At 43.8% G+C, this 26,822-nt stretch overlaps 1 protein-coding gene across 1 annotated transcript in view; it reads left to right on the top strand.

The window, feature by feature from the left end:
* Nucleotides 1–26,822, top strand: part of thbs4a (thrombospondin 4a) — a 151,573-nt gene that overhangs the window by 110,187 nt on the left and 14,564 nt on the right. The window contains exons 16-20 of the mRNA XM_073048211.1: nucleotides 1,339–1,532; nucleotides 4,709–4,887; nucleotides 12,198–12,246; nucleotides 17,703–17,899; nucleotides 20,318–20,490. Of these exons, the coding sequence (XP_072904312.1) occupies nucleotides 1,339–1,532; nucleotides 4,709–4,887; nucleotides 12,198–12,246; nucleotides 17,703–17,899; nucleotides 20,318–20,490 (792 nt within the window). The remainder of the gene's footprint in view (nucleotides 1–1,338; nucleotides 1,533–4,708; nucleotides 4,888–12,197; nucleotides 12,247–17,702; nucleotides 17,900–20,317; nucleotides 20,491–26,822) is intronic.

Below are 26,822 nucleotides of genomic sequence, written 5' to 3'. Positions count from 1 at the left end.
GTACATTTCCCTGCAAAAACATCATCCCAAATCACACCCGCTAGTTCTAGCCTTATAGATTTATAATCTGCCCTTGCCCAATTAAAAATTTTCCTGTCCTCTCTGATTCTATCCTTTTCCATGATAAAGGCCTGGGAGTGGTGGTCACTGTCCCCCAGATGCTCACCCACTGAGAGATCTGTGACCTGACCCAGTTCGTTACCTAATACTAGATCTAGTATGGCATTCCCCCAGTCGGCTTGTCGACATACTGTGAAAGGAATCCAGCCTGGACACATTTAACAAACTCTGCCCCATCTAAACCATTGGAACTAATCAGATGCCAATCAATATTAGGGAAGTTAAAGTCACCCATGATAACAACCCTATTATTTTTGCACCTTTCCAAAATCTGCCTCCCAATCTGCTCCTCGGTATCTCTGCTGCTACCAGGGGGCCTATAGAATACCCCCAGTAGAGTAACTGATCCCTTCATGTTCCTGACTTCCACCCATACTGACTCAAAAGAGGATCCTGCTACAATACCCACCCTTTCTGTAGCTGTAATAGTATCCCTGACCAGTAATGCCACCCCTCCTCCCATTCCCCCCCCCCCATCCCTTTTAAAGCACTGAAATCCAGGAATATTGAGAATCCATTCCTGGCCTGGTGCCAGCCAAGTCTCTGAAATGGCCACTACATCATAATTCCATGTATGTATCCAAGCTCTCAGTTCATCACCTTTGTTCCTGATACTTCTTGCATTGAAGTACACGGACTTTAGCCCTTCTACCTTACTACCTTTACACCCTTTATTCTGTTACTCTTTCCTGAAAGCCTCTTTATATGCTAGATCTGGCTTTACTCCATGCACTATACTTGCAGTTCTCGCATGACCTTTATCCTCCTCCACCTCACTATCTGCTCTAACACTCTGGTTCCCCTCCCCCTGCAAATCTAAACCCCCTGGAGCAGCACTAGCACAGGTATATCGAAACGTACGGTGAAATGCGATGTTTGCTGTAACAACCAGCACAACCTAAAGACGTGCCTGGTAGTCCACAAGTATCGCCACACATTGAGGCACCAGCAGAGCGTGCCCACAGTGGCTGGCAGAACAACAGAGAACCCAACAAAACAGAGCATACCAAGCAACAGCAGCAAAACAAGGGCTGTTCTTCCCTCCCTCCCTCCCTCCCACCCACATACACACACAGTCCTCTAGCCCCAGGATAGGCAGTTTCCTTTGGACACGCAGAATGGGTACAGTGTATAACAGCGATATGGTGCACAGCAGCGGTGGGGTTGAACATGAAGATCACACAGCTGAAGTGATGCTGAGTATCTTTCCTTTGACAGTGATGGAGACGGGCACCAAGACAACAATGACAACTGCCCCACCATCATTAACAGCTCCCAGCTCGACACGGATAAGGATGGGCTTGGAGATGAGTGCGACGACGATGATGATAATGATGGAATTCCAGATATTCTCCCGCCGGGCCCAGATAATTGTAGGCTGGTAGCCAATCCAGGGCAGGAGGATGATAACTGTGAGTATGAACATGCTGAAGTATGGAACAGAGAAAGCTATCGGGCCAGATGCATTTTGAAACGTTATAAGCTCTACTTAACCACAGCAAAGTATCCAGATAATGCGATTGATTTTCTCGTGGCGTCCTGAAGGCTTTGAAACAAAGCTCTATTGAATAGGACTTCGATTTCAAATTCAATTATACAGTCATAACCGGTTATTTCTGTAGAGGGTTGCATAAGAATCCAGCCACTTGAGAAGCAAAGAGAGATACAACATGAAAACAGGCCCTTCAGTCAAACTCATCCGTGACAACCAGTGTGACTATCTAGGCTGGTCCCGTTTGTCTCTGTTTGGCCCATACCCCTTGAAACGATGCGTTGCTCCTCCATCCTGAGTGTGGCCTGATCACTGCAATGGACTGACGTGTCAGAACGTACTGGGAAGTATAATTGAAATAGGTGGCCACTGGGAGATCCCATCTTTTCCTGCAGTTGGGGTATAGGTGCCCAGCGAAGCAATCCCCCAGCTACATCAGCCTCCCCAATATACAGGAGGCCACACTGGGAGCTGATGCAGAAGCTGATCCCCACAGACTCTCCGATGAAGTGTTGCCTTACCTGGAAGGACTGTTTGGGGCCTTGAATGGTAGTGAGGGAAGAGGTGTAGGGGCAGGTATGGCACTTGTTCTGCCTGCAAGTATAAGCACCAGGAGGGAGATCAGTGGGCAGGGTGAGTGGAGAAGGGAGTCACGTAGGGATTAATCCCTGCGGAAAGTGGGAAGTGGAGGGGAGGGAAAGGTGTGCTTGGTGGCGGAAATGGACCAAGTAAATTTGGGGCAGGGCAGAAGTCTGAGGCAAAATTGATGAAGTTGACAAGCTCAGCATGGGTGCAGGAAGCAGCACCGATGCAGCTGTCGATGTAGCAAAGGAAAAGTTGGGGAGTGACACTGGTGTAGGCTTGGAATATAGACTGTTCCACGTAGCCGACAAAGAGGCAGGCTTAGCTGGGAGCCATACGAGTGCCCATGGCTACACCTTCTGTTTGAAGGAAGTGGGAGGGGCTGAAGGAGGAATTATTGAGAGTGAGGAACAGTTCTGCCAGACGGAGGAGAGTGGTGGTGGGGAACAGGATGCATCTGTTTTCTAGAAAGAAGCAGAGAGCTTGACGGCCCTCCTGATGGGGGATGGAGGTGCATAGGGTCTGGACATCCATAGTGAAAATGAGACAATCAGGGCCAGGGAACTTAAACTCATTGAAAAGATCCAGGGCGTGTGAAGTGTCATGGCTGTAGTAGGAAGGAACAGAATGGGGGGAAGGAATATAAAACAGAGTCAAGGTATGCAGAGAGAGGTAAGTTCGGAGAGGTCAGAACAGGCAGATTTGCGGATGACTCAAGGCCTTCAGGCCTGGCAACGACTTTCCGAATGTTTTCTGCGCCTGCCCTAGCTTAATCACATTCTTCTGTACAGTACTGCATCCAGAACTGCACGCTATACTCCGTGTAGTCTCACCAACATCTTGTTCAGCTGTAACCTGCCACCCTGGTCTTGTAGTTGGTGCCCCTGCCAGTGAAAGCAAGCATGCAAGCTCCTCCTTCACCACCCTGAATAGCTATGTTGCCTCTTTCAGGGAACTATGTATTTGAACCCCGAGGTCTGTCTCCTTGTTCTACAAAGCTCCCCAGGGCCCTGCCACTCTTTGTATATATCCTACCCTATTGTCAATGTGTTTCTTTGCAGACCTGAGTCAAATTCCATCTGCCATAGTTTTGTTCACTTTCCCATTTGTTCCTTCCCTGTTGCATCCTTCACTGGCTACGATACCACCACAAATTTACTAATCCTGCCATCCGCATTCCCATCCAAATCATGAATATGAATGGCAAAAAGACCAGGGACACACCACTGAATCCTGGTACAGGTCTCCAATCTGAAAATGCCCCTCCACTACCACCCTCTGACTCCTATCATTGTGGTGAACTACATATACCTGTCTGGACACGCCCCCTGATGACTGCTCCTGTGGCTCCTCCCACAGACCCCTGTATAAAGGTGATGGAGGTCTGAGCCCGGCCTCTCAGTCTCCAGGATGTAGTATGGTGGTCACTCACTGCTCGTTCCTTCTTCCAGTCAATAAAAGCCGATACCTCGCTTTTACGTCTCAGAGTGAGTTATTGATGGTGCGTCAATCATCAAGTCAATTTTGCATCCACTCAGCCAGCTCACCCTGGGTTCCATGCAATCTAACCTTCCAGGCCAGCCTACCGTGTAAGGTGTGAGATCAAATTGCACCACAATTCAGTAAACAGAAAAACCTAGAGTCAAGCGGGAATATCTCCAAACCCTAACTTGCCTGCAGCAACAGCCAAAAGCATTTACATTTTAAGTAGAGCTGCTCTGTAGAGCAGGGTCCATATGCTGATGTGGTTTGGTTTGCTAAAGCTTTTGAAGGTTGTAGAAGTCTTCACCCTTGACCTTAATTGTCATCTATCTTTATGCAATAATGATTCTGTTCCTTGGGCTGGCTAATTTAAGTTCACAGCAGCATTTGCCACTATTAAAATAGAAAGCATTTAACTTGGACTTCTGTGTGCAATAAGAAATTGCTTGTGAATGCTGGCCTGTGTCAGTTTGACCACAGTTACTTAATTCAAAAGATGCCCAAATCTCACCTCTGTTTTTCTGGCTTGTTCTTTTCTCTATAACATGTTTTAATAGTTTCAAGATTCAAGATTGTTTAATGTCATTTCCAGTACACAAGTGTAAAGGAGAAGGAAATAATTGTTACTCTGGATCCGATGCAGCACTAAAAACCACAATGATAAAAAAAACACAATAAGTATAAATACATAAGATGGCTTATATACATAGATCAGTTGTATATACATGAAGTGATGCTAGGCACAGGAGTGTCTGTACATATGGTGACTGACAGGAAATGAAAATAGGTGGGGTAAGTGGTGTAGGTGGTGAGGTTAGTGGGTGGAGTAGTTGATCAGTATTAGTGCTTTTGAGTCTGGTTGTCCTGGCATGGGCACTACATAGCCTCCACCCTGATGGGAGTGGGACAGACTGAGAGTGGCAGATAGTTACTAATTAAACAATTACAAACTGTGAATGTGAATTCTCATGCCTTGTGAAAAATCATAAAAGTGCATCTTTCAATGACAAAACATTTACGTATTTTGTTTAGTTGATGGAGTTGGAGACATTTGTGAAGGTGATTTTGATCAAGACACCATCATTGATAGAATAGATGTTTGTCCTGAGAATGCAGAAGTTACCCTGACAGATTTCAGGGCCTACCAGACTGTTGTCCTTGACCCGGAAGGGGATGCACAAATTGATCCAAACTGGGTGGTGCTCAACCAGGTGAGAATTAATGTTAATAATCTTATTTAAGTTAAGATTAATTTGATCATAAATGCTGGATAGCTGATGGTATGGCAGCTAATGCAAGAACGTACTAGTCTTAAAATAGGAACAATGCCTTCAGTTATCCAGTGCTTATGATCTGGAGTTCTGTCCTGAAACTCTCTGGCTCTCTTGCACTGTTGAATTCTCTCCATTAACCTTCCACATCGCTATCTCTTTCCACTCTTTTTAATAGCTACTTTTTATCTTCATTTCTCCTCATGTGGCTTGCTGTCGTATTTTGTTTGGTAACACCGCTGTGTGGTAGTGTTAATACTGTGATCACTTGAATTGAGAACGATATTCTCCTAAGGGGCTGCCTTTAGGGTGAATTCCCTTGATGGAGAGTGCACGTGCGTGACCTAGTTTAACACAAGGAGAATGATGCATGGGATGCCTTGACAGATCGGGGTCAGAGTTCAGCGCATGGAATGCAAGATGACTGAGGACACTTCTGCTGCAGCCTCACTCCACTTTCACTGTCATTGTTTCACCATCATCTTTCTCCAGCCCCTATTCTATCTTCTATCCTTTTATAATCTTTATAGAGTGTTGATGAAATGTTAACCTGGCAGAATTCCTACCTTACACCATCCATATACACCCCGTGGCCACTTTATTAGGCACAGGAATGGAACCCAGTGTCGTCTTCTCCTGTTCCTAGCCCATTCACTTCAAGGATCAATGTGTTGTGCATTCAGAGATGCTCTTCTGCTCACCACTGGTGTAACTCGTGGCTGTTTGAGTTACTGTTGCCTTTCTGTCAGCTTAAACCATTCTGATCATTCTCCTCTGACCTCTCTCATTAATAAGTTGTTTTCATCCACAGAAATACCACTCAATGGGTTTTTAAAAAAATGTCCCCTCTATTCTTTGTAAACTCTCGCGATTGTTCATTCCAGGAGATCAGCAGTTTCTTAAACCACCCTGGTCTGGCATCGACAATTATTCCGTGGTCAAGGGCACTTGGATCACATTGCTTCGCCATTCTGATGTTTGGTCTGAACAACAACTGAACCTCTTGACCATGTCTGAATGCTTTTGTGCATTGAATTGCTGCTACTTGATTGGCTGGTTAGATATTTTCATTAAGAAGCAAGTGTCCTTAATAGTGTCCACTGAGTATATTGGAACATGTTTAAATCTGCTGCCCACATACTGACTTGCATTAAATCTCAATTACCCATTTTCCCTGTACATGGACCTGCAGCGATTTGTCAATACATTACCTTAAACAGCTGTGATGTTTCCGCTGCTGGACCGTCGAGTCATCAGTCGGGTCCATCCGTCTCCAGACACTTCAGCCCCTAACCCGGTACATCCTCGGGATGGTGCAACAGCAGAAGGTGATCAATCTTCTACCCCCAGCTACTATCGTCCCTTCGCAGCCAAAGCCAACTGGACGCTCTCTCTGCTGCTTGAGCCATGGTGTTAACGGCTCTCTTGTATCCCTAAAGCTGCCATCATCTTCCAGCATGACATGGTGGGAAATCCTCTTGCCCCCACTTCGACAGGGAAGTTCCACATCTGCCAGCCTTGCCGTCTGCAGTCTGCAGGGGTTTGGCAACAGTGTGATTTTAAAACTTTTGACTTCAAAAACTTTTCACCTCTTTGATTCTGTAAGCTTTCTTCAGCTTTAAAACTTTCTGATATCTTTGCACTCCTCCTATTCCAGGCTCTGACACATTCCTAATTTTATTGGTCCCCCTGTACCTTTGGTCATACTCTGTGTCAAAGCTCTGTATCAAAATAGAAACTACCAAACCACAACGGTCCTCTTGGAGGATATGTCCTCTAAGCTCTGCATCAAAAAGAGAAACTACCAAACCACAACAAGGTTGTGGTCCGTGGTCCCCTGGGAGGATATGGCCACTATGCCCTGCATCAAAAACAGCAACTGTCTGGAGTACCCCACAGATCAAGCAAATCAAGAAAAACAGTTACTGTTTTGGATCAAAGACCCTTCACCAGAATGGCAAAGAGAGAAAAACATTGTTTTTTGTTTCTGAGAAGATGGAAGTGGAGGGGGGGGGGGGGGTAAGATAGAACAAATAATGGAGTTATGGAGTTAGTGCCAAGTTATAGAGGTTATCAGGTTGATTTGGGCAGTGAAAGAAATACTGAAACGGGAGCGATGAGGTGATTCCAGCTGGAGTTTGAGAATGCAGACGAAGGAATGACATGTAGGGGTCTGTAGAAGATGCTAAACAGGTCAAGTTGTGCTGATGGACAGAGGGGAAATGAGCCGGTGTGACTACGGAAATACCTGTCATCCCATACAGACAGCAAAAGTAAGTGACCTATTGTAATGCTGAGTGTGGAAAGCCACAATGGTCCCAGAGGGAAGAAAGGACGGCGGTCCTCAAGCAAACTTTGGGCATCCTTATAGCAGTGCAGGAGCCATGGGCTAGAATATTAAAATGGCAGGTGATGGGGGGTTCTGAGAGACCCTGCAAATAAAAATGAGTGCTCTGCCAAGTGGCCAACCAATTTGTCTTCTGTCTCTCCGATGCAGAGGAGACCACACTGTGACTGCAGAATGCAATGGATATGAGGTTGTGCAAACTTCTCTTGGAAGGATTCTTTGGTCCTTGTATGGGAAGAAATAAACATTCAGAACTTACAGGTCCTGACGTTGCATGGAAAAGTGCTATTGGAAGGAACGTGGGTGGTAGGGATGAAGAAATGACCATGGAGCCACGTCTGGGGAAAAGAAAGGGGCTGGTTGTGGAACCTTGCCGAATCTGGTGGATGCGTTGTTGAATGCACAGGTTGGTGGGGTGGAAGCTGTGGACCAGGGAAACTTTACCTTTGCTCTTCCAAAAAGAGGAAAAGAGGAGAATAGGAGCTAAGGTATGGGGAAATAGATCCAGCTGAGGGATTTGTCAGTTCTGGTGGAGGGAAGTCCACATTGAAGAAGAAGAAAGACATTTCAAAGGCACCCTGTGTAAAGTTGTGTCATTAAGACAACTTCAAAGGACACCGTAGAATGGAATAGATTGCTTACAGGAAGCAGGGTGGGAGGAAGTATTGTTGAGATAGCTGTAGGGGTCTATATGCCTGAAATGAAGGTTTGTTACCTATCCAAACCCTGAAATGAAATAGATGAGATCCAGAAGGGGAAGGTAAAGCATGCTCTGTCATTTCTTTTTGTAACATAATGTCTTTCCAGACAAGGGAACTCTGCTTGGCAGGTGAGACAATCTCGGGTTCTAGGGCCTCCTCCACAGTGGCTGTAGGAGTTGATCCGGTATGGCAGGAAGTGGTTCTGACAGCTCTGGACATCTTTCTTCTCTAACAGTTGATTCCGCTCTCCTCAACTGATCGATGTATCGTCTCTAGATGACATTGGACACAATTTCCATTGCGTAGGAGAGTGGTGCAGTTCTGTCTTTAAATTTCCACATCCCCACTTTTGATCATCCCTGTAGTGCCTCGCCAGGAGTGAAACATTGAAACTCCTTGTTCGAGGAGCCCTCAGCTGTTTGTCCTGCATAGTCCTTCTGAGATTGCATTTGAGGAGATCCAAGCGTGAACAGAAGGGACGACCCAGGAACAGCGAAGCTGGTGAATGGTTGGTTGTGGAGTGTGCTGCAACGAGGAAATTGGCGAGCCTCTGATTCAGTGTCAGTCTACTGTGCTCTGCCGACATTGCTCGCATTCTGTGCTTTAGTTTCAGGACAAACTTTTCCACCATGCTACTTGTAACTGGGTGGTACAGTGCAGATGTAATATGTCTTATTCCATTCAATTTCAGGGATGACTGAATCTGTTCCACAAGAAACTGTGGTCCGTTGTCACTGACTAAGTGTTCTGGAGTAGCTGTCCTTGAGAAGAGGCTTCTCAACACATCAGCACTGTGTGAGGCCATTGGGAACATTTCTGGCCACCTTGTAGCCGCATCCACTACTACGTAGAAATTTGTGCCCATAAATGGTCCAGCAAGGTACACATGAATCTTCTGCCAGAGCACTATGAGCTATTCCCAGCGACGGAGGGGTGTTGCTCTTGGCATCCTCTGCATGTTTTGGCATCCCGAACAGTGCACGGTAAGCAGATTGATCTGCTGATCTATCCCAGGCCACCAGACAAAGCTTCGAGCCAACACTCTCATTTTGACCATGTCTACATGACCAGCATGTGGCTTCACCAATACTTCAGCTCTCAGCCTGGATGGAACAACTCTCAATCCCCACATAAGGCAACCCTGAGTTTCTGCTGTGCATCCCAGCCATTTTGAATTGCAATGTAGACCTGACACAGTGTGGGATATTTTCTGGTTTCTCTTTGGATCATCTCTACTGTAATAGGGAGACTTTTGATTTGCATTTGGGAGAAAGCGTCAAAAGGAGTGTCCATTTTTGTAAACTTTTCAGGTATTTCCTTTTCCGGGGTAAACGGGACAGCCCATCAGCATTTTCATGATCAGTTGTCCTCTTGAATTCAATCTTGTTATTGTGTCCTCTAAGAAATAGAGCCTACCTCTGTGGTCGTGCTGCCGCTGTTAGTAGAACACCCTTCCGTGGATTGAAAATGGAAACTGATGGTTGATGATCAATAATGAGGGTAAAATCTCTCCCATACAGTACTGGTTGAAATGTTTTACATCCCAAACCAAACTCAAGACCTCTCTGTCAATTTGTAATTAACTTTTCTCTGCAGCGGTAAGGGAACATTTAGATAAATGCTATGGGGCATTCATTCCATCACTCGTAATATGTGGCATGACTGTACCTATACCATAAGCTGAGATATCACTGGCAAACTTCACAGGACAACGTGCATCATAATGTGTGAGTACAGTGTCTGATGTCACCATTTCCTTTGCCTTTTGGAAAGCCCCCTCACATTACTTTGTCCACTGACATTTCTTCCCAATCTGTAGTAATGAGTTCAAGGGTGGAGCACATTAGCCAGGTTTGGCAGGAACCTGTTAGAGTAATAGACAAATCCTAAAAAGGACCACAACTGTAATATGTCCTTTGGCCTTGGGGAATCCACTACTGCTTGAGTTTTCTCCGCACACTTGTGTAAACCTTGTACGTGAATGGTGTGACCATAGTAAGCAATGTCTTGAAATTTGGGAGATGTTCCTTGTCACGCTCAGTGGTAACAATGACGTCATCCAGGTAACGTTGAGTCCTGGGCAGCCTTGCAGCACCTGGTCCTTAGCTTTCTGCCAGAGTGCAGATGCAGATGTTACTCCAAAAAGAAAAAGCGTATTATAGCGATAAAGCCATTTGTGAGCGTCTATGGTGAGAAACATCTTGGACTCTTCTTCCACCTCCATCTGTGGGTAGGCATCAGCTATGTCCCCTTTGCTGAAGTGTTTCCCTCCAGAAAGATGTACAAAAATATCCTCCATCCTGGGCAGAGGATATTGATCTACTTTCTATACTGAGTTGATGGTGACCTTAAAAACACCACATATCCTGGCAGAGCCATCCTTCTTGGCTACTTGGACCACCAGTGTTGCCAATGGGCTCCACTCAACCTTGGAAAGAATGGTATAAGAAACTGGACAGGCTTTGTAAAACTTGGGTGTGGCATTTTCATTTAACACTATTTTACCTTTGAAATGTTTGAGTTTTCCAAAGCCATCCTGGAACATCCTGCCTGACATGCTCTTTGAATGTGCCCTACTTTGTTGCGTTTTCTGCAAGTTTTCTCTTTAAACCTGCATTGGCCTGGGGTGTGTGTGAACCCTGCCACAACAGTACCAGAATTTGTTCAGCCAGGCAGGTTTCTGTTTAGACTTTGCAATCTTGTTCATGATCACTTTTATTCCTGACTGCAACTCAGCTGTGTCTCTTGCTACTGTGTCCATTGGTAGAGCAATTTCAACTACTATTTTAAATGTGGGCTGTGTTTCAGTATAGGAGCTGCTTTTGAGTGCTTTCTTGTAAGATTTCACAGGCTAAATGATCTCTCAGGGTATCTTTAAGCCCATCACTGAACTGACACCGCTGAGGCAATCTCTTCAATTCAGCGACATATGCTGAAATGGACTCCCCATCCTTTTGATTCTGCTTATGAAACCTGAAGTGTTCTGCAGTCAACAATGGTTTCAGTTCTAAATGTTCTTGCAGTATGTTCATGATATCAGCAAAGCTCATTTGGGCTGGTTTGGTTGGAGCAGTTAACTTCTAAGCAAACTGTATGTTTTTCCACCTATTGCACTCAGTTACACTGGAACTCATTTTTCATTGGCTATTTTATTTGCTTCAAAATACTTCTCAATTCGCTCAGTATACATTATCCAGTACAAACAAGCTGGATGAACTCGGCAGGTCGGGCAGCATCCGTTGAAATGAGCAGTCAACGTCTGGGCCCGAAACGTTGACAGCTCATTTCAACGGATGCTGCCCGACCTGCTGAGTTCATCTCAGCCTTTTTGTACGTCTTGATTTGACCACAGCATCTGCAGTGCACTTTGTGTTTACATTATCCAGTTATGTGTTATGCAATCAAATGCATCTATCTTTCCGATGTAGCCAGACATTTCTGATTTTTTTAATTTATTATTACTGTCACGTGGTACTCACTGTTTATCAACATGTGAATTTTGTCCATTTTCTGCCTTTTTTTAAACACGAACATCTCTCTCCCCTTCTGAAGAAACATGTGGTATGCTTTTTCTTTTAAACTTGAACGTCTTGCTCCCCTTCCAAAGAAAAATGCGCTATGCTTTTTTTTTTAAAAACTAGAATATCTCACTGTGCTTCAGCAGATAGGTGGTCATCTTGGGTTCATTTTAAAACATCCTTGTCTCCACTGTTACGTTTTGTAACTCTAGAAACTACTCGAAAGAAAACCATGGAAGCCGCACAGTTGGTCTGCTTACTTCTTCTTTTAGTGAGACGCTCACACATGACGTTGTGGCATAATAACGTATACCATTGACATACTTCTTACATGTAATCAATATGTAAACAACAAAGAATACTTAATCAAACAATATATTTGCAATATTACTCATATTACTGAAATTTTAAATACACTACAATTTCTTCCCTAAATCTCTTTAATTCTTGACTCTCCTTTCATTGGTAGGTTAAAACTGACCCTCTGATGAAGCCTTTGAAGACTTCAATGGTTCCATTTAATATCAGAGAATGTGTATAGTATACAACCTGAGATTCTTCTCATATATGGATCAACATAGCTTGTTATATTGTCATTCTTGTAAAACGTCCTGCAGTATTGTTTTATGTTAAAGGTACTCTAGAGGATGTTATTATCTTCTATAACCAATTGATTCATTTCAGGGAATGGAAATTGTGCAGACAATGAACAGTGATCCTGGCCTGGCAGTGGGTACGTAAAGTCACACAATGCATTCAATGTCCTTATGTAATGCATAATAACTATCGGCAGGTCAAAAGAAAAATGGCACAGTGAAGCCAAATAGATAACTAGAACATTAGACTTGCTTGCAATTTAACATATAGATTTATCATGTAGATTGATTCCAACGATGATGCTGTAAAACTTCTCAGCAGATTTACCCTTATCACACGATGACTATCTGTTCCTAATGATCCTTTGTCCTTAAAACCGCTCTCTTTTATACCACATCAGCTGGTGTGCACTAGAGACTGCTTTCAAACTGACAGGTTCCAAGATCTACAGCTGTTAGTTCAAACTCCTCCATGGCCATTGGTTCCAGTCAGTCCTTTGAATCACCCGTGAACCCCTTCCTCTCCACAATCAACTCCATATCTGGACACAGTCACTCCAGTTTGATTCTACAGTGTCCACCATAGCATCTCAGCTTTCACACAGACACATGGAACTGCAGATGCTGGAATCTGGAGCAATAAAATCTGGAGGAACTCAGCGAGTCGGGAAGCATTTGTGGGGGTGAAGAAATTGTCAATGCTTCGGGTCAAAACCCCTGCATTAGGATTTGGATCAAGCACTTGCATCCTGATGTAGGGTTTCAACCCAAAATGTCATCAATCCTCTTCCCCCCCCCCCCCCCAGGATACTGCTCACCCTGCTGAGTTCCTTCTTGACTTCCAGAATGGGCTCCTTCACCCTTTCCTTGTCATTGTGATGGGAGTTTTTGTTCCCTACTCTGCCACTACATCCAAATTCGCTCTGTCTTCATGCCTGTGCATATTTTAACAGTCACTTCTTACCTGACTCTGTCACTTCTATGTTCTATATTCAATTTGGAACCATTTGATCACCTCACAATCTGCCAACTCTCTCCCAATATCAGCTCCTGGCACATTCTTTACTTCCCTCCGGAGCAGGGTTTCCCAGTCTGGGAACTCCTCAGTTAATGGTAGGTGTCTGTGGTATTAAAAAAAAAACGATGAGAGCCAAGGAGAAACAGTTTCCTCAAAAGCTCACAGCATTTGTCAGTATCCCCACAGAACAAAGATTGACCTATTCAACTTTTCTTTGCCATTATTCAAGGTGCCTTCAGTGTTTATTGGGCCTGTTTCGGTAATTCACACCCCACACCCTTCTGCAGCATACTTCAAACCCTTCCTTTAAAATAACCTCTGTCGCCAATTTTTTAATCACTCTTCCTAATAACTTGTAAATGACAAAGATAGAAATGCTTCAACATGCTTTGTCAAACTATTTTCATCAAGTGCTGAGACATCAGTTAAACAACACTCATAAGAGAACGTCCTATAATTACTTCATAAATCTCTAAAGTTCCCTTCAGTTGAAGAGGAAATTACAGAAGAATTAATCATACATGTAAGATGGTCACCAATAAATTCAGTAAGAAATTGAGATAAAATCCATTGCCTCAGGGAACAGATGAAATAAAAAACCAATTGTGCAGAAATGCTGACTGTAGATTATCTTGTAAATGACAACAAACCAGAATTATTTACTTTAGTGCAATGCCTTTACTTGTGATTGAGTCATAGAAAGATACAGCAAGGAAGCTGGTTCTTTGGTTTACATATTAGCAACGTATTTACATTAATCCTACAATAGTCCCATGTTTATTCTCCCCACAATCTCATCAACTCTCTCTCATTAGGGGCAATTTACCTACCCACCCACACATCTTTGGGATATGGGAGGAAGCTCACTCAGTCATAGGGGATACATACAGAGCTCCACACAGACAGGTTTGAACCCGGGTCTCTGGTACTGCAGGGCAGTGGCTATACTAGACGTGCCGCTATGCCAGTAATCACGATCAGTGATGCCGAGATACACTTCCTTTCCTCTGTCGCCCACCTTGCCACGTGCCAAAGCTTGCATACTGTATATTCACGACCTTTCCTGGGGACATTTCCAATGGGATTGGACTCCCAGTGAATGAACAGTTCACTCCCCTGACTGCAGTTTCGTCTGAAGGTACACCTGCCAACATTTGCTGGTCACCCTTCCTAGCTGCAAAATTTCTGCAGCTGACAGTAATCCCTCTCCTGACAGAAATAGCTTTGTTGCTGAATGTAATAAAATCATAGAGCATCACAACGCAGAAACAGACCCTTCAGCCCATCTAGTCTGTGCCGACTTGATCTTCAGCCTCGCCCCATCGACCTGCACCCAGGCCTTGTTCCCTTCCAAACTTAAATGTTACAACTGAACCCACTTCCAATCGAAGCTCCACACTCACACCACCCCCTGAGTAAAGATATTTCACCTTTACCCTTAACCTATGACCTCTAATTGTAGTTACACCCAACCCAAGGTGAAAAATGTATGTCTGTGCCTTTTCTATACCCCTCATAATTTTGTATGCTTTGATCTCCCCTCATTCTGCACTGTGGGGAATTAAGTCCTAACCTGTATAACTTTTCCCTGTAACCTAATCCTCAAGTCCCAGCAGCATCGTTGTAAGTTTCTCTGCACTTTGTCAAGCTTATTGGCATCTTGCCTGTAGGTAGATGCAGAATAATTGTCCTGCCCGACTGTAGGAACTGTTCTGACTGTAACACCGACCTGACCGCAGCACCTCTGAAGTAGCCCCATTCAGATCCCACGATGACATGAGGATCCGACTGCTGCAGCCAGTGGAGTTCCCTTTCATCCGTCACTGCTTTCCCACTCAATGCTGCCCTGCTGGACTGAGAAAACAGTACTTCACCTCTCTCTTGGCTGATTGACACAACTTTAGGGATTATAGTGTGATAGTTAACTTCACTACTTTTGGGTGAGAGAGAGAGGGAACGCACTTCACTTGGGGAAAATACAGGCTTTTAAACTCGCCAGGTTTTGCTGTATCTCACCAAATCCATGGCGTATGTAAACAACAACTCTTTCTTGATTTTATTTCCTAATGTTTTTTAGGACAACGCTCAGGTTTAAGGAGCCCCTGTTTCAGCACAGTAATGAGAAGCTCTTTAGATAAGCAAGCACCCCAGCTGGCAGATTTGCTGACTTCTTATGGTCACCCAGCTCCTCTGTTTCCCACAGCACTGCATTCAAAACCTCCCAAAAGTCTGGTCTCTCAAAATCAAGATTTGAATAGAACAGATAGTTTCTCAGTCCAATCCTGAACAAATCACTAAGTGCCCAGTACTGGCGCAAGTTTCAGCCCTGTTAACGTAGGTATAGTCAGCCAATCTTTCCACAGGTATTGTTCCAGCAAAGTTCAGACATCAGATATCCATCTCTTCAACATCACTGTGTCAAAATCCTGGAGATCTCTCAAGATTCAAGATTGGTTAATGTCATAGTGTAAAGGAAAACAAAATAATTGTTACTCTGGATCCGATGCAGCACAAGAAGAAACAGAGAAAGAAAAAGAACACAATAAATATATACTTTATATAGATTGATTGTGTCATAAAATGACACTAGGTACAGGAGTGTCTGTACATAAGGTGACTCTGACAGGAAATGATAAAGTAGTGATGGTGGAGGGTGTGGAAGGGTGGGTTAGTGGATGGAGGTGTTGATCAGCCTTACTGCTTGGCTCTCTTTTAAAAGAGTTGTGGGTAAACCCACTCCTAAAGAATGCAATGGTCCAAGAAGACAGCTCAACACTTTTCTCGGGGACAATTAGAGATGGGTATTTAAATGCTGCCTATTTATTTCCTGCGGCATAGGGGAGATCTGATGATATTATATAAAATTATGAGGGGTATAGATGGGGTAAATGCAGGCAAGCAGGTTTTTCCACTGAGCTTGGGTGAGATTAGAGCTAGAGGTCATGGGTTGGACCATAAAACCATAAGAGATAAGAGTAGAATTAGGCCATTCAGCCCATCGAGTCTGATCCACCATTCCATCATGGCTGATCCCAGATCCCACTCGACCCCATACACCTGCCTTCTTGCCATATTCTTTGAAGCCCTGACCAATCAGGAAACTATCAACTTCCACTTTAAATATACCCACAGACTTGGCCTCCACCGCGGTCTATGGCAGAGCATTCCACAGATTCACTACTTTCTGGATAAAAAGAATTCCTCCTTACCTCTGTTCCGAAAGGTCGCCCCTCAATTTTGAAGCTGTGCCCTCTAGTTCTGGTTACCCCCAACAGAGGAAACATCCTCTCCACATCCTCTTTATCTAGTCTAGGTGGAAGGTTTCAGTGAGATCCCCACATATTCTTCTAAATTCCAGTGAGTACAGGCCCAAAGCTGCCAAACACTCCTCATATGTTAACCCTTTCATTCCTGGAATCATCATCATGAACCTCCTCTGGACTCTCTTCAATGACAACACATCCTTTCTGAGATATGGAGCCCAAAACTGTTGACAATACCAAGTGTGGCCTGACTACTGTCTTATAAAGCCTCAACATTATCTCCTTGCTTTTATATTCCATTCCCCTTGAAATAAATACCAACATTGCATTTGCCTTCATTTCCTCAAACTCAGCCTGTAAATTAACCTTCTGGGAGTCTTGCATGTCGACTTCTCAGTCCCTATGCACCTCTGATATTTGAGCCTTCTCCCCATTTAAATCATAGTCTGCACTATTGTTCCTTTTACCAAAATGTGTTATCATACATTTCCCAACACTGTATTCCATCTGCCACTTTTTGCCCATTCTTCCTCAGCATTACCTACCCCTCCACCTATCTTTACCGCAAAGCCAACAATTCCATTATCTAAATCATTGGGAAACAATGTAAAAAGTAGTGTTCCAATACCGGTTAAGGGTGAAAGGCAAACTGTTTAAGAGGAACATGAGGGGGCACAACTTCTCTCAGAGGATGGTGAGAGTGTGGAGTGGGCTGCCAGCAGAAGCGGTGAATGCAGGTCTGATTGCAACATTTGAGAGAAGTTTGGATAAGTACATGGACAGGAGAGGTATGGAGAGCTACGGTACAGGTGCAGGTTGATGGGGCGAAGTAGAATAATAGTTCAGCAGAGACTAGATGGGCAGAAGGACCTCTGTGTTGTAGTGGTCTAAGACTCTATGGTGGCTTCACTTCATAGCCCACATTCCTGGAATGAATAAAAGAAGGTGCGTGTGAGAGATGGATGTGTTGATTGGGTGAATGAGAGAAAGTAGTGCTTTCCTGGTGTAAGTAATGAATAAACTCTTCTCGGGCTTCCTGCCGGGCACAGGTATCGATTATAACTTGATTGAAGATGACAGATTTGTCATCGAAATGTTGGTTATAATCGATACTCATGTCCGGCGGGAAGCCCGAGAAGTGTATATTAATTTTACTGCACCAGAGGGCCTTGCTGTGCCACAAATACACTGGAAACTGCCTAGTTATATATCCACTTCATTTCAGTGTTAAATTTAAGAGCATTTCTATTGACAGTTGTTTGGAAAGAAAAGATGGTCAGCGGACTGACAGCTGAATCTTATCACCTGACAGGCTATACTGCGTTTAATGGAGTTGATTTTGAGGGCACGTTCCACGTCAACACCATGACCGATGATGACTACGCTGGGTTCATCTTTGGATATCAGGACAGCTCCAGCTTCTACGTGGTGATGTGGAAACAGACAGAGCAGACGTACTGGCAAGCTACCCCGTTCCGTGCCGTGGCCGAGCCAGGGATCCAGCTCAAGGTACACAGGCCACTGGCTTTTTCCAGGGAGATGTGCATGGTTTAGATTGAGTGAAGAGAGGAACCACACATTCCTCTCTTCACTCCCCACCACCACATCCCCAGCTCTATGAATCCCTCATCCTGTCCATCTCCAATTTCCCCTTCCTCTTCAGTCAGTATTCCCAAAATTAAATACTGTACCATTGCTAGCTAGAGATTCAACAGCTGAGCCTAACTCTGAAATTCTCTCCCTAAACATCTCCCTCTCTCTCTCTTTTCCTTCAAAATATTTCTTAAAACCTACCACTTTGACCAGTCTTCTTGTCATCTGCTGCAATATCTACTTGTATCATTTATGTAACTCTCTCACCAGAGCTCGTTAGCTAACTCCGCTAGCAGCCATGTGACTCAGAGGTGAGAGGGCCCCCTTTCATAGACAATATATATCTTGAATCAGCATGATTTAGGGTTCAACCAAACAGGAGTGTTGGGATGTTCCGATTAAAGAAACCTTGATTTGAGCAAATGCTGTGTAAATTCTGTCCATACACAGTTCTAGGTAGCCCAGAAATGACAGATCATACACTAGCAAAAATTTATAAAGTATATTTACCAAATTTTCAACTTTATCAAACAGTTACAGAAAAAGAAAAGAAAAAGAAAAGGGCCCATTACAGTTAAACCAGTCCAATGTGGATATAAATGTTGGAGTTCATGCTGGAGTATTCGGGGGTGTATCTCCTTACTCACACGCTGGACCCACCACATTCTGAACTCCCCTCAAAGACCATCTCAAAAACTGGCTCTCTCTCACGAGTATTGGCCCTTCCCGCTTGGAGCCGTTCACCTGCACAAAGCACTTCTTGCAACGGGGTCTCTCCTTCCAACAGCATTCTGTGGCATCTTCCCTTGTGCCCCAATCCACAGCCCCCGCCAAAACATCCTAACCCCGATTACTATCCTTCAGAAAACTCTTCCCCTCAGCTCTCTAGAAGCTTCCCTCACATCCCACAATCCTGGTTGGCTGACTCACATTCCTGAACACAAAGAGCACTGCAGATGCTGGGGTCAAAGCAACACATACAACACGCTGGAGGAACTCAACAGGTCGGGCAACATCCGTAGAAATGAGCAGTTAATGTTTCTACGGATGCTGTCCGACCTGCTGAGTTCCTCGCATTCTGAAGTTGGGCAACAAAGGTCCTTACGTTAGCCAAAGCCAAAACATACTTTCCAGCATGGCACGCTGTTTCTACAGAAAACTGCTAATATAAACTACCTCACAGCATAGCAGTGGACATTTTAACCAGGGGATTACACTCATTTCCAGATATCATTGGAAAACACTCCTCTGATGCGGCTTAAGAGGTTATTACTATTCCGAAAGTGCGTGAAAATACAAGTTGACATGCTTAATTATCCCCCCATTTTGTTTCAAACTTAAGTGCTTGCAGAAGGCCTCATAACTCCATTAGTCTAGTCCATTTCCCTTCACAAATGCTGCCTGACCCAGCGTGTTCCTCCAGCATCTTCTCTGTTGCTCCAGACATCCTCAGTTTTCAAATTCAACAAGACTTTCTCTCTCCTTGTTGTCATGCTTTGTAACTTTGAAACAATAAACTAATTCAAAGGAAGAGCCGGGAGTCTGGGCATGTGGGTCTAGCTTTTAGTTTACTTTAAACGAGGCGGGCACGTATCACATGGTAGTGTGATGACGTACACGTCAACTGTATACACAGTATAATATATAATGTAGCTACTATACAAAGACATCCACAGCATGGTAAATTTTAAATTGTCCCATTCAGGCTGTAAAATTTCGTCACTGTGGGGGCTTTCTAACACCATACCACCTTTGCTGACAAAGTGGGGTGGGGTGGGGAGGATCACTTTGCTTGGTAGGTGAGACCTGTGGCTGTGAAATCAATGTCAGGTTCTCGAGCTTCCCCCGTGGTGGTTGTGCAAGATGATTCTGAGACTGCAGCAAGTGGTTCTGACAGTTCTGGCCACCTTTCTTCACCTTCCTCTTCCTCCTTCTAGTTGGTGCACCTTGATCTTGGGAAGGTGTATTTAGTTCTCTTATTAATCACTCCGTTGCTCCCTTTACGATCTGATCTCACCACATCGGACGAATTCTCTGTTTTCGTATCTCCGTTGACTCCTCCCTCTTTGGCCTTCCATTCATCCAGCTAGGCTTTGATCTTTGCATCTACTTCAGTGTCCCGAAGAAGATCATTGAATGTCATTGTTAGCCCAAGTAATAATTAGGTCAAATCGAACTCTAGAGCTCAAACTTATTTATTAGCTCAAATGTTTCTCTGATAACTTAAAATGTTTGTGGTAATAAAATGCAAATTACAATGAAAAATGTGCTTGTTCATAATGTCTATAGAAATCTATTGTACTGAAGTATTATCTGCCATAACTGTTTCTGTAGGCAGTCAAGTCAAACACTGGACCTGGTGAGAATCTACGAAATGCACTCTGGCACACTGGAGACACCACAGATCAGGTCCGGCTACTATGGAAAGACCCCAGAGATGTGGGTTGGAAAGACAAAGTCTCCTACCGCTGGTTTTTGCAGCATAGACCCCAAATTGGATATATCAGGTAATGCGGGAATTTATTCATCTTTCTTAAAATAGATTCAGACAGTTCTTGTTAGCACGATACACATAAAAACATTTCCTATCTACACATGCATGCACAGAGTCAAACCATTTAGAATCTACTCCAGTAAACAAATTAATTCATAATGCAGCTATTGATGAGGGAATAAAGTACATTTATCATTCCCTATCTCACCATCCTGGATGGCCGCAGAGGGTTCTTACCCCTACGTCTGTATGTGCAAATTCTCTTCATGAATTGAGCACTCTGTCTTCTCCAAATCACAGGACAAATTTGAGGGATGAGCCCATTTCTGTTACATTTTGGGAAGCCTCCAACCTGGTGGCATGAACATCGATTTCTCAAACTTCCAGTAATGCCTCCCCCCACCCCTTTACCCTCTCTCATGTTATCTCCTTGCCCGCCCATCACCTCCCTTCGGTGCTCCTTCCCTCCCCTCCCCTCCCTCTTTCTTCTTTCTTCAACATGTGTTGGCGTGTGGCCAAATGGTTAAGGCTTTGGGCTAGCGATTTGAAGGTCGTTAGTTCAAGCCTCAGCTGAGGCAGCGTGTGTGTCCTTGAGCAAGGCACTTAACCACACACTGCTCCTGCACGTTTATAGCCCAGTGGCGACAGTTTAGCAGTATGGACAAGACAAGACAAGACAAAGACCTTCTGTCTCGTTCATCAACCAGCTTCTTAGCTCTTTGCTTCATCCCTCCCCCTCCAAGTGTTTTCTCTCTCCCCCTCCCCCACCTTTCAAATCTACTCCTCAGCTTTTTTTCTCCAGTCCTGAGGTTTTTCTCCAGTCTGAAGGTTTTCAGCCCAAAAAATCGACTATGCTTTTTTCCATAGATGCTGCCTGGCCTGCTGAGTTCCTCCAGCATTTTGTGTGTGTTGCTCAGATTTCCAGCATCTGCAGATTTTCACTTGTCTGTTACATTCTTCTAGGTTTTCCTTCTATTAATTTGAATCTCTTTTTGCCCCCGTTTGAAATAATACCTCAAATCAACTTTTCTCAGGGCTCTTTTCTGGAAAATTTGCCCTAAGTAAATCACTTCCGAGGCTTTACTTTCCATGAGTGAGAAGAGCAAGGGCCTTTAATATTTTGTGATAGGTTGTACTCCTGAAACTACAGATTTTTATCTCCCTTGTATCTTCAGTTACCCACAACTAGACACTGATATAACACATGCCTTGAGCATGATCTATTCTGTTGTAACTATTGTGGCAACACTTAAGTGTTGGCTTTACTGATTGCAGCTTGACATAGAATGGGGTCATTAAAAGACAAGATGACAAGACTAAATTTGATTTTATCTGTTACAATAAAAATAACTGGAAATGTATCCAGTTTCTGCTTCCTGTGTTCGTTGTTCAACAATTATCTGGATTAAATTGTATAGATTTGCCTACTCTCTGAATGCTCCAGATCCACTGCCATTCTCGTCTGATCAATCTAGTATATTTAACCAATTTGCAATGCAGATTGGGTATCCAATTTACTGACTCTGTAATTAGCAAGAGAAAGCAATTAAGGAAGTTTAACAAAATGTCTTCCAACCATCCAACAGTGAGCCACAGTGTTTGGTGCATCCTTGCAGAAGGATGAAATATTTATATTCATGACAAAAAGAATGATGCACAATATGTCCCATAGAGGAATTATCTTCCACTGATGTCACTTGTGCATGGATTTTTGTGGGTAAGAATATCTTATGTTTGTTCACAAAATTCAACCAAAGGGGATCGGAGGCATAAACAGGGGCCCCGAGAGGTAAAGTTTTCACATAAAAATGAGCTGATCCCTCGACTGAGCTGCCAGAGGAGATGGTGGAGGCAGGAACAGTAACAGCTTTTAGCAGGCATCTGCTGAAAGAGCAGGGCATGGACGGATATAGATTTAATGCAGACAAGTGGGATTAGCATGGACAGGCATGATGGTTGGCATAAATGCAGTGGGCCACAGGGCCTATTTCTCTGCATACAATGGAATATGGTGCTGTGGTGGTTACCGTGATGTTATTACAGCGCCAGAGACCTGGGCTCAATTCCACAGTTGTATCTAAGAAGCTGGCACGTTCTCGTGTGGGTTTCCTCTGGGTGCTCTGGTTTCCTCCCACATTCCAAAGACGTACAGGTTAGTAGGTTAATTGGTAACATGAGTGTAATTGGGTGGTGCAGGCTAGCATGCTGTATCTCTAAATTTAAAAAAAACAAACAAACCCTATGACTCTAACTTCTTAATATAATTCGGCCATGGCAGGACACCTGTAGGGTGCTTGTTCTATAAATATTTTAGCTGTTTTTAAAATAATAAAACTAAGAAATGAGTAAAATTCAAACACAAACTTGCTGAAGTTAATGCTGTGGTAGAATACACAGCATCATTCTGCTCAATATTTACGGCATCACTTGAAATTTGATATGGAAATTGTTACTGTCCATGCAGGATGAGCATATAGGGACTCTCAATGACTCTCCAGCCAATGTAAAACAGATGACAACAGTCCACCTCATAAACCTTACTTCACCTGGCTTAACTGAGCACCTTGAAAGACGAGGGCTGTCCCAGGCTATTGACCAAAGACAAATCCATTCAGTGAAAGCTGAGAAGAAACTTCTTCACCCAGAGGGTTGTCAATCTTTAGAATCCTTGGACACTCAGCCATTAAGTTTATTAAAGGTAGAAATTGTTAATTTATTTGGGAATATTAAATGATTAAAAAAATATAGGAATGTGCAGGTACATGGAAATAAGGTCAAATATCAACCACATTCTTTTTAGATGGAAAAGAAGGTTCAAAGGACCAACTTGTCTACTTCAACTTCCATTTTCTTTATGTTCAATCCACATAATGATGGAACTGTTCTTGCATGAAACTCTAAAGCTGGAGTAGCAGGGGCATTGTCATTGCAACATTTCCTATATCATGTTATCTACAAGTAAAACAATGTTTTTGAAGTGCGATCCGATAACTCAAGGAAAGTTAAAGCATTTCCTATCAGCACAAAGTATTGCAGGATATTTCACTCTTCTTCAGTGTGATTTGTGGTGTCGTTAAAATTTGTTTTCTAAAGTTGAGCAACACACTCAAAAATGTGGCGTAACTCAGCAAGCCAGGTGGCATCTATGGAAGGGAATAAACGGTCAATGTTTCGGGCTGAGCCATCAGCAGGATGGGAAAAGAAGGGGGTCAGAAGCCAGAATAGGAAGGTGGGGGGGAGGGGAAGGAGTACAAGCTGGCAGGTGACAAGCGAGGCCCTTCTTTTTCATCCTCATGACGGGACTCAACCCAAACTATCAACTTTTCTTCCCCTCTATTGCCTGAGTGGTTGAGTTCCTTCAGCATTTTGTGTGTGCTACAGCATCTGCAGAATTTCTTGTGTTTATAATTTTAAGGCTGAATGTTTCATGTCAATGAATGAAACTGACAGGCATCAAATAACCAATTGTTCCATTTGGGCCATTAGAGGCTCCCCACCACACTCAATACACTCAATGGGGAAGTCATAAATGAAGATTAAATCTGGGATTGATAAAAGAACAAAATATGCTGGAAAATTGCCTTCAAACCCAGACTCCCTCAGGAAATTGAAACCAATCCATGCAATGACATGAACCAATGTTATCTATTAGGAGGCTTACCATCTATGGATCGGAGTCTCTGCCCCAGTCAGGAATTAGTCCAGCTCTGCGTTGAAAGCCTGTGGGGATCCAGTGCTCTCAAGTGTCCTGCTCTCGCAAACAACAGAGAAAAAGATAGTCATGTCTATTTCCTCTATCGCCAGGAAAAATCCAAAGTGATAATATAATCTTCTGAACTGGGAATAGGGGATGAAACTGGACAGCTGGGCTCAGAGAGTAATTCTGCGAGTTAGGAGCAGATTATATTGCTAATTGGTTTATCATTGTCTCACGGACCAGGATACAGTTCAAAACTTTGTTTTGCATTCTATCCATGCAGGTCATTCCAAATTTGTAACTGGCGTTTTGGAGAATGTGAGTTCATTGGTCCAGAGGGCATATAACCATGCAGCATCTCTGAATGAATGAATGAATAAATTATTGGATACAGTATTGTACAAAAGTCACTTTTTATACAGTACTGTAGTAATTTTACGTATTGCACTGTACTGCTGCCACTAAAAACAAATAAATTTCATGACATATGTGAGTGATGATAAACCTGATTCTGATATGGGTCTTTATTGTGGACTGTGAATGGGAAGGGGGTCAGGGAGTGGGGAACCATGGTTGGGAATAGGGGAAAGGAGAGGGTGGGAAGCACCAGAGAGACATTCTATAATGATCAATAAACCAATTGTTTAGAATCAAATGACCTTGCCCTGTGTCTCAGGGTTAGGTGGGTCTGCACCTACACCACCCCCTCCCGCCCCGGCCCTCCTTCTCTGCCATCTGTCCCATACCCCTCCTGCAGCACACCACCCTCACTATTCCCAACATTCTTTGCTCCTCTCAGATTTACAAACTTGCTCTTCACTCCTCATTGCACATTGACAAATTACAGTACTGTGCAAAAGTTTTAGTCCAAGTTCTATATATGTGCCTAAAACTTTTTTACAGTACTGTAGGTAGAAATTGCTCACCAAGTTTTTTTTATTGTGGCACAGTAGTGTAGTGGCTACAGTAACACTTCACAGTGACCCAGGTTCAACTCCGTCACTGTCTGTAAGGAGATTGTATGTTCTCCCCGTGACCACAAATTTCTTCCAAGTGCTCTGGTTTTCCCTGCATTCCAAAGATGCATGGGTCAGTAAGTTGTGGGTATGCTATGTTGCCACCACAAGCAGCTGTCTCCAGCATATCCTCAGACTATGTTGGCTGTTGATGCATAAGGACACATTTCATGGTATGTTTGAGAGTACATGTGACAAATAAAACTGATAATTAATCTTGAAATCATTAACACAGGTAGGTACTACAAAGGGAAAGGCAGTACAAGAATGCGGAATATTGTCTTACGGTTACCGTTACAGAGAAAGTGCAGTGCAGATAGACAATAGCAAGCAATGGCCATGACAATGAAGATTGAGAGATCAAGAGCTCACCTTTATTGTACTAGTCGTCCATTCAGGTCCATTTATAACGGTAGGAGAAGCTTTCCTTCAGCCCGGTGGTTCATGGTTTCAAGTTTTTTGTATCTTCTTCCAGATGGAAGGGGAGAGAAGAGAGAATGGTCAGGATGGAAGGGGCCATTGATTATTTTGTTCTTTTACCAAGACAGCAGGAATTGTAGAGAGGGTAAGTGGAGGGGCGGCTGGTTTTTGTGACAGTCTGGGCTGTGTCTGCAATTTCATGTAGCCTTGAGCAAATCCAAGTCACCCATTTTCTAAATCCAATATTTGGCCTTGACTTCATTTAAATTATACTTGTAATGCCAGGGGTTATAGCCTCCAGGACACGGGCAGCAGACTTGGCTCAAACATTAGTGGGGAGAGGAATGGAATGCCCCCTGGAAGCAGGCCATTAGACTGGAAAGTGGTCAGGAGGTTTCGGTCTGGGGCTTTCTGCAGCCTCTGGTATTAATGCGGGTCCTGAGGCACATAGAAACACAAAAGCTTCAGATGCTGGAATCCGGAACAAAATTAAACTGCTGGAGGAAGTCAGCTGAGCAGGCCATGCCTGTGGAGGGTGACATTTATAGTCGACACTTCTGGTCAAGACCTTTCATCTGAACTGGTAGTTTGGATGAAGAGACTCGACATGAAATGCTAATTGTCCATCACTCTCCACAGATACTGCCAGATCCAATGAGTTTTCCCAGCAGTTGGTTTTGTTTCCGAGGATCACTTCTCTTCTTCCCAACTCCACATTCTGTGACCTGATGAGATTAGTTTTGAAAGAAGCCACTCGTGGTTGGGAGGGCATTGATGGGGAAGTACTCTTTGTCCTGTTGACTCACGAGGAAAGCCAGAAAGGCCCTTCTTTGTGCTGTGCACTTCCAGAGGAGGTTCCATTAGAAACTTTCAGCTTCATTATTACAGTTGGAGCGAAATCACATGCTGGGGGCAGGTTAGCTCCTTGTTCCCTGTCTTGACTCCTCTAAATTTGTAACTCTGTATTGAAACTGTACTGTAACTGTTCAGTTGTAACTCTGGCATCTACCCAACGGTTTTGGAAAGTTATTTAAATATGTCCTGTTTACAAAAAGCAGATCAAAAACGCGCCAATGAATAAAGGCCTATTTACAAGAAAACGAGATAAAGGAGTGGAATATTCTGGAATGAGGCGGCATGACGATCATCAACAACCAACATAGACCAGACAAACTAAATGACTTGTTACTCTGCTGTAGGGGCTATGACTAG

This window comes from Hemitrygon akajei, chromosome 6 (genome assembly GCF_048418815.1).
Source record: "Hemitrygon akajei chromosome 6, sHemAka1.3, whole genome shotgun sequence".
NCBI classification, from domain to species: domain Eukaryota; kingdom Metazoa; phylum Chordata; class Chondrichthyes; order Myliobatiformes; family Dasyatidae; genus Hemitrygon; species Hemitrygon akajei.
This window is presented reverse-complemented; position numbering and strand designations above follow the sequence as displayed.